This window comes from Drosophila elegans, unplaced genomic scaffold, assembly GCF_018152505.1.
Source record: "Drosophila elegans isolate 14027-0461.03 unplaced genomic scaffold, ASM1815250v1 contig_149, whole genome shotgun sequence".
Lineage (NCBI taxonomy): Eukaryota > Metazoa > Arthropoda > Insecta > Diptera > Drosophilidae > Drosophila > Drosophila elegans.
The window spans coordinates 9,059,237-9,067,953 of record NW_024545513.1 but is presented as its reverse complement, the minus strand read 5'-3'; the positions used below and the strand labels follow the sequence as shown (position 1 = coordinate 9,067,953).

General features: G+C 40.4%; 2 protein-coding genes across 2 annotated transcripts; both read left to right on the top strand.

Moving 5' to 3' along the window:
* Nucleotides 1-104: 104 nt before the first annotated feature.
* Nucleotides 105-2,006, top strand: LOC108136435 (ubiquitin-conjugating enzyme E2 H). The gene has a single exon (XM_017257592.2). It carries the CDS (start codon nt 131-133, stop codon nt 680-682), a length of 552 nt encoding a protein of 183 aa, XP_017113081.1. The 5' UTR covers nt 105-130; the 3' UTR covers nt 683-2,006.
* A 104-nt stretch (nt 2,007-2,110) lies between these two features.
* Nucleotides 2,111-6,252, top strand: LOC108136434 (EF-hand calcium-binding domain-containing protein 1). Its single transcript, XM_017257591.2, has 5 exons — nt 2,111-2,832; nt 4,903-5,257; nt 5,321-5,444; nt 5,646-6,005; nt 6,065-6,252. Exons 1-5 carry the CDS (start codon nt 2,829-2,831, stop codon nt 6,182-6,184), a joined length of 963 nt encoding a protein of 320 aa, XP_017113080.1. The 5' UTR covers nt 2,111-2,828; the 3' UTR covers nt 6,185-6,252.
* The last annotated feature ends 2,465 nt before the right edge of the window (nt 6,253-8,717 follow it).

Here is an 8,717-nt window from a genome sequence, read left to right as displayed (position 1 = left end):
CACCGCATTAGCCTTAGTAAAAGACAACGAGGAGACGACCACTCCAAACCAAATCAAATCAAACCAATCCAATCAAAAGCCGGACGAGACAACCCCGATCCCAAAAAAAACAAATCAATAAACAAACAAAATGTCCTCGCCCAGTGCCGGAAAACGACGCATGGACAACGATGTGATCAAGCTGATCGAATCGAAGCACGAGGTGACGATCCTGGGAGGCCTCAATGAGTTCCACGTCAAGTTCTTCGGCCCAACGGAGACGCCCTACGAGGGCGGCGTGTGGAAGGTGCGCGTCTACCTGCCCGACAACTATCCCTTCAAATCACCGAGCATCGGTTTTGTGAACAAGATCTACCATCCGAATATTGACGAGTCCTCCGGCACGGTGTGCCTGGATGTGATCAATCAAGCCTGGACGGCGCTGTACGATCTATCGAACATATTCGAATCGTTCTTGCCGCAGCTGCTCACATATCCCAATCCGGTCGATCCGCTCAATCGGGATGCGGCCGCCTTGTACCTGCACGAGCCGGAGGAATACCATCGCAAGGTGGCCGACTATGTGCAGCGGTATGCCACCGAGGATGCGCTGCGGGCGGCGCAGCAGGAGCGGGAGAGCAGCGACAGTGAGTCGAGCATGTCCGACTACAGTGAGGATGAGGCCAGGGACATGGAGTTATAATATCGGTTGGACCGCCAGCCTACGGAACTACCGCTAACACTTACACTGACAACAGCCTAATACAAATGCTTCGAGACCCCATTTCCCCATATCCCGACACTTTCCCCCAAAGCAAACAAGCAAACACAATTTCCCCAAACCCCTCAGTTGGCGACGGAACAACAAGCAACAATATAAATATATATATATGAATATATATATATGAATATATATATATGAATATATATATATATAAATATATATAATTGATAAATGATAATTGGATTTTAAGATAGAAAGTGATTCGATGAAGGCGTGTGATGATCTGCGCACACACGCATATACATATAAATATATACATACAATATATATATATATATATATATATATATATATACACACTAATGTAAGCAGCAAGAAAAACAAGATTTGAAAACTCTTAGTTTAGCCATCAGTAGCTGATAACAAAAATGGATTGGAGCAAGGATCGTAACAGATATATAGACCACAACAAAAACGGAACGGAGGAGAACAAAATGGAAAACAAAAACCGATTAAATACAGATTAACTCAGATAACAGAGATAACAGAGATAAAAGCATAGATGCAACTCAATTTAAATGGCTATAGTAAGTGCACGTGCAATACGAAATATGACATGAAATTGCTTTTGGCCTTGATCTGGCATTAAACAGACGTCAATGCCCGTTCTTTAGAGATTAGCAATGGAGTAACAAGATGATAGAAAACGTATCGTAAACACAAGTACCACCATCAAACAAAAGTTTTTGGAAAACCCTCACCACATAAATACCACACGATGATAACCCAGATTCAAGTTCAGAGGAAGCCTCAAACGCCTCAGTTTCCGCTTAGATCGTTCAACAAAATTAGAGTTTTGTTCTCCCCCAGCTTTATATGTTTGTTTGTTTGTTTTGTTTATTTGTGAACGCGTTTTTGTAGGATTTATCGTTGTCTCTGTCTTTATACATTATATATTTAGACATTTTTAACTGCAGAAAATCATCTGACTTAGCAGCATTGTCCCTGCCCAAAAAAAAGTGAATAACGATCGAAACTAAATAGAACTAAAGTAGAAAACCAAGACAAATCCTAGAGGAAGCGTTTGGAGACGATTGCGTGGAACAGACAAAATAAACGTTGCAGTTCATTTTCTTGTTAATTAATATTATTGTACGGTTATTATGTAATGTTTTAAAATAGGATTCGAATTGATCGTGTAATTAAATGCAATAATTCTTATGTCTAACTTATGCCACCCGTGTTTAAGCCAAAACCAACTCTGTTTTTTTTTTATTATAATACATTTTGCTTTTACACCACATTTTTCTTGATTACTTGATCTCTTTCTTCCTCGCTCTTAAAATTGTTAATCAAATTGGATTGGATTCGATTTCACCCAATGGGATGGACTTGGAGGGTGACTTTTGGAGGGGTCTTAAAGTGAAATCAAATGCAAGTGCAGATAATTAGACATTACCGATCTACCGATCTACTGTACTATGTACTAACACTATAACAATACTTACGCCTAAGTCTAAAAGCAGAATTAATGAGTAATCTGATGATAGTTGTATATAAGTAACACACACACACACACACACACACGCCCTATATATGCCTATATTTATCAGGACACACAATAATTAAAACGTAATTCAAGCAATCGAAGTCAGACGGAAATAAATACCATGGACGAAGGGGGATACAAAAAATGAATTAAAAAACAAAAAAAGGAAACGCAAAAAAAAAAAAAAAAGGATTAAGAAAAAAACCAAAAAACATGTTACAAAAACAAGTGAAATCTAACAAATAAAAAAAGGAAAGAAAAGAAAAGAAAGCTACGCCCGTTTCTTGGCCTTGTTTTGTCAATAGTTTGGTTTTTTTTTTGCTTAGTTTTTGCCTGGTACCGCCCCATAAATCCGTGGGCTCCTTACCTAGACCAACTGACAATTGCCTGGGGATTGTCAACGCCTTGGAAACTGATGGAAAGTGCCCGCGTTTGTTGATTTCTTCTTCGCTCTTGTTTTTCTTTGTTTTGGCCCAAGGGCCGAGGGACACGGTTTAACGCTCCTGCGTGGAGTTAATCGGGCAATCAAAACAACTGAAACAACCACAACAATTGCACCCGAGGAGCCAGTAAAACATGGGTATCTACTTTAAAGATCTATAAAACAACTATACAACAACAACTTCCGTGTGTGCGACTGTGTATCTCTGTGTGTGTGTGTGTGTGTGTATCTTGTGCGGAGTTGTAATTACTCTTGGCGTTTCGAACATTTCCATAGCATACTTTGCAGCGCCCCCATAAAAGTCCACCAAGTTGCAAAATAGTTGAGCGCAAGTTGGCCAAATTCCATTTTGGGGCCAACAGCAAGGAGTTTCTCCAAAAAGTCCAATGCACTTGGGCACAGGCCATTAAATGTTTACTTTATCCAGAGTCACGTTTAACTGTTATGTAATGGCAGTTACATTGCGTTCGCCATTTTCGTTTGCCTGGTTATATTGCTTCACTTATAAGGTATCCTGCAATGTATATATATATATATAAAGCCATGAAGATGAATTATTTTAAATCATTAAAAAAAAAGAAGCAAAAAAGGAATTGGACTTAAAAGTGACATACCTGCATTGCATTTCAATTTTGGTTTTGAGTTTAAGTTCATTTTTTACAGTAACTCCTTTTCACTTTGGATCGAAATATGGATGAAAAACTGCTTACTCAGTTTTTAGTTCAAAAAGCTTTACTCCGGATCGTAAACCTTTCCATGATCGAACAAATTTTAGCTAAACTGTAATGCCTTTTATTATTAAAATTTGTTTAATGTTAAAATGGATATTGATATGTTCAATTTTAAAGATATTTGAACATTGCTCCTTTATAGCACAACCTGGTATGCTCCGTGTCCTAACCAGAATAGATCCCTTCGTTTGGCTTGCCAATCGCGACTGAACAACTTGGTTGGCAGTTCGAGCGATTGGCCAAAAAAACATGCAAGGTCCAGGTCTCCTGTCACATGTAATTGGGGGTGTATGTATAGTGCCACCGGAAGTTGCATTTTTAGGCGGAGAGCAGCATGGCGCAGAGTGCAACCCGTTCATGTTGATGTTGATGTTGATGGACTGCCAGGTCCAAACATGTTTGATTTATTCGCCCCATTCGTGGTGGTCGAGTGTAGGCGGTGACCTCATCCTTCTACGTTCGTTTGGCAACCGGGCAACCGATATCAACAAATTACATGAAACCGTATGCCGTACATAGGAACATAGGCTCTAGACATAGACAGCACAGGCGGCACAGACGGTTCTCGAGGGCCCAAAATCCAAAAACCCAAACCCAAAACCCAAAGCCCAACACGCATCCCCCTCCCCAAAGTGGGGCAAATGGAAATGCTAATAAAATTATAGTGCCTAAGGCGGAGGTGGTCATAAACAGACAGATGGATAGACAGACAGGCCCCGGCCCCTATGTGCTCCGTGCTCCTCTACTTATATGGGTAATCACAAGATAATAACATTTTTTCTCAAAGGCAGCACGGCACAACAAAATAAAACAATGGATTGGATGGAAGGAGTGCAGTATAGGCGCAGATTGAAATCAAAGTGAACACAAAACTAAATGAGTGCACCCGAAGAAAGTAGTAAGCAAAAAGTGGCTTTTATTTCCGCTTTAATAGCACAAATAAAGACAATGATAAATTGGTGGAAACCAGGGGAAGAATATTAAAAAGAGGCCAACATGAAATGCTCTTGTTACCACATTTATTGTCTGATCATTAGGAATTTTGGGATGTGGACTTGAAAAACCTTAGATTATAGATGCCCATTCCTAAAACTCAAGCTTAAGCTTACTTGTCCAATATATTAGTCCTTTGCTATTGGTTTCTCCCAGTGCATTTGAAACGAAATAGCCGACTGAAACAATTTATGGGCAGAATGTGAACGCTATTACCCATTTCGATGGGCCATGAATGGGATTGGGATGGGTATGGATGGCATTTGCATTTCAGGCCTTTTGTTTGCTCTGTTCCACATACATACTTGAAGGGTTTTTCTGGCTAAGCTGGAGTCGGAGGAGGTGGGGGTGGGGGAGGAGTGGGCCTGGGGGTCAGGGGGTGAGCGTGTCGACTTTGACACATAAAGTAGCAACCCAACAACACAGAGACAGAGACACAGAGACACGCACCCATGTAACTTAACTGGCAATTTTTGGTTTTCAGGCAAGGCGGGCGCCGGCAAGGGTCGTTCGCCAACACCGACACCCAATCGCGATGGTGGGGCTGCGGCAACGGCAACAGCAACGTCAACGGCTGGTGGTGCTGCAGCGGCACCCACAGCAACTGGAGCCGCCGCTGGCGTCGGCAGATCCACACTACATGCCAACAAAACGATACTGAAAACGGTATCCGTGTTCCTAGCCAGCGGCAAGCGCAACTCGAGCAACCAACAGTCGAAGGCCGCCGCGGCTGCTTTGCAGAACAAACGGCAACAGCGGCAACGGAGGATGGATGAGCTGAGCGGCAAAGTGAATCCCAAGCTGCTGGACAGTCTGCGCAAGAAGACGCGCTTCACCAAGTGAGTACTAAAGTGGGCGGTCCGCAGAGCAAACTTATCATTTATCACTTGGCGCCCGAGTAGGGACGAACTGGACGCCTTGTGCCGGATCTATCGCAAGCTGGTGTCCAATTGTCAGTATGCGGCCAAAACGCTGGCCTCCAGCTCCTCGAGTGCAGCGATTGCCAAGCCACATGCCGCTGTGGAGGTAAATAGTACTTAAATTCCATAATCAATGTGGTGTACCTAAAACTGATTGTCAATCAATCGAATGTTAAACATGTCTTCTCTTTATTTTTATGAGATCTTAAGTTCTGTAAAACACCCATCCCTTAATAATCCTGCAAAATGACCAGTGTTATAGTATGGAAGACTTAGTCTTAGTCTAGTTAAATAAATCTCCCCCAAGGGCATCGACCGCATTGTGTTCCGTGAGCTGCTGCACAGCACCTTTGACATCGTCACCGAGGAAATCCTTATGGAGCGCATCTTTTGCAGCTGGGACAAGGCCCACGAGGGATTGCCCCTTCGTCTCGAGGGCTGGCTAATTGGTCTGTCCACATTTCTGCGAGGTACTCCGACGGAACGGGCAGCCTTTTGCTTTCGGGTTTACGATCTAAACACCGATGGCTTCATAACCAAGGACGAAATGTTCACGCTGCTGAGGAACTGCTTGATAAAGCAGCCACAGGACGAAGATCCGGACGAGGGTGTCAAGGATCTAGTGGAGATTGTGCTCAAGAAGTTCGACCTGGACAAAGATGGCAAGGTGAGTTGAGAGCCCTTTGGAGATAATTGTGGGAATAGCAGTGAGGTCATATGTTCAAGGTATCCATGGACGACTTCATGGGCACGGTCACAGCCGAACCCTTGCTAATCGAGGCCTTTGGGCAGTGTCTTCCGACGGACAGCGCCGTGGTTTCCTTTTTCTCAACCCTGCAGGTGTGATCTGCAACTGGTACTTAATATCTTTGAATTTGTTATAACTATCAGCTATTAAATATAATAAAAGAAAGTGTTTATTCAAATCAAGGGTTAATAATGAAAAGGTATTTTTGATACCTTTATGTTTGAAAGTCTTTTATTAATCAATGGGGGTTTAAGTTGGAAAACAGATAAATGGAAGTTTTGTTTTTTTACGTTGCCATAACTTTTTATTGACAATTTATATACAAGAGTTGTAATTATAGTAGCTAATTATTAACCTTGTACACTTATCATAAATCACACGTGAACTGGTGACCCCGATAAATAGCCAGACGTTGAGCAGGTTCGATGGGTGGACGCACATCATTGCGACTAGTCGCTGTAGCCAGTTAACTGGGGTGACCCCGACCCACGACAGGGTTGCTATAGGCACGTATCCACATTTGGATCATTCCGGAGATGGTGATGGTGATAGTGATGATGATAGTGATAGTGATGACGATGGATGCAGTGCTATGCGAAAGCTTTAGATGAACCGCCAAGGCGTCATGGCGTATTTATGCAAGCGTCGGGGTGAAACAATAAGCCAGTCAACCGGTCCGGTAATGCGAGCAAATTTATTCGATTAGCCAGCCGCATCCACAACTACAAGCGCACTCGTAGAACTTTAGCCGCATAGATACACACGCCGACTGGCGAATTGTCACGAATCTTGTTTATCTATTGAATGCATTCGCATTCATGCAACGCCCAAAGCTTGTTCTATTCGGAATTGTTTTGTTTCATTGGGTTGTGCGATGCCGCCTTTAATCCCCCCTCCCGCTGGGGAGTGGAAGGTGGACTGGATCGGCGGAGAACCGGAATGAATGCAGCATACTATAACTGTATGGTGTCCAAGTACGAGTGGCCGGAAAGGAAGATGCTACCCTTGGTCAAAAAAGCGAATTTTTACGTATTGTAGAGGATACAAACGGGTTAATTAACCTAATTCCTTTTTCTCAGTAATTAACTTTAAAAACGCCGCTTTTTGTTAGAAATATAATATAATACTTAAACAAAATATATATTTATTATATATAAGTGTGTTAATATTTACTACTTACACCATTTTATATTGCGTTCATACGGAATAGTTATTGGGATCTATGTTCTCCATATGTTACATACATATGTTCCCTTCATAATTACTGTTTATCAGTTTTTTTTTTTAATTTAATAAATGTCATGTAAGTTATTCAATTTATTTAGAAAGCTTTATTGAATAATGTTAGCCCACTGTGGACGAGATTGCGAAAAGTCAAATGCTAATAATAACTAACTAATAATTACAAATGAACGGTAAACAAACTATTCGTTCATTTCCAAATTAAAGGTACAAAAAGTAATCTATTTAAATGTTAGTTAAACCGATTACAATCCAAAACATTCAATCAGTTTAATCATAACATATTTTTAACTATAGTTAACCATTTAGAAATACACTAACGTCTTAACAAATAACATAATGTTTTAATATCGCAGTACAATGTAGAAAACCTGTTATTTTATGATTTAATATATTACAATGCAGCAGAAAAAACCAAACAGACAACTTGAAGACCTCGTGAAGTTAAAGCTGGCCATATAAATAATTATATGGAAAAGCACGGTTATAAATGCGGATATAACTTGTTAAGCCATAGTAACTAATCCGTATTACCTTACAATTAGTAAGAGTTCTATTAATTCAAGTTTTTATAACATTTGTGATCGCACTTTTATTACTCACTTGTTTGGCAAGTCGAATTCTTATCGACAGGGGTTGGGTTCTAGTTGAATGACTTTTCAGGGGCTGCAATAAGTTGGATTTTGCGTTTAACTTACTACTTTGACCTTGCGCGGAAAGTGATTCATCATGCTGAGCTGGCAAATATTAAGGACTCCAATCTAATCGCAAATTTAATCTCAGGGGTCAAGTAGTGTACAGCGGAAAAAATATAAGATAATATAAGCAATCAGGTACCCTGGAACTAGAACATTTTAAGCCTTCTAGCATTTTAAGCTTTTAATAATTTACAGAGTAGAAACTAGCTATATATATTATAATATTTTTGATCATTAAATTATTATATTATATTGAATTAAATAATATTTCAAATATATCTACCTCTCAGAAACACAAAAAAAAAATTTGTGACTAGCTTTATTAACAGTAAAAATAAGTAAGTTGCTCGCACTTAAAATACAAATGAAAATATAGAAAAAAAACCTTTTTCCTTTGATTATCGACTATAAAAAAATAAGTTGAAAATAATGCCTTTTATTTTGTTTGCTTGTTTCGTAAGTCATTTGCGTGAGTTAAGCTTTTTGGGGAGTCAAAGATCATCCAGGAGTCCTTATCTCCGATTTGCCATACGAAAATGGAAAGATAACTGTTAGCTGAACCGATCTGAAGTGCGACTGAAACCGAATAATGTTTAGCCGAAGCTTTTGTGTTATATATCTGCGACGTGCATCTATTTTGGCACCCTTTCCACCTTTGGCATCTCTCTGTATATTTGTCTTCTCGCTCCGA

Excerpts from the sequence above, each read along its gene's own strand:
- LOC108136435 (XM_017257592.2), top strand. The coding sequence starts at position 131 with ATGTCCTCGCCCAGTGCCGGAAAACGACGCATGGACAACGATGTGATC.
- LOC108136434 (XM_017257591.2), top strand. Across the intron at positions 5,258-5,320 it reads AAGAAGACGCGCTTCACCAA|GGACGAACTGGACGCCTTGT; the intron begins GTGAGTACTAAA and ends GCGCCCGAGTAG. Across the intron at positions 6,006-6,064 it reads ACCTGGACAAAGATGGCAAG|GTATCCATGGACGACTTCAT; the intron begins GTGAGTTGAGAG and ends CATATGTTCAAG.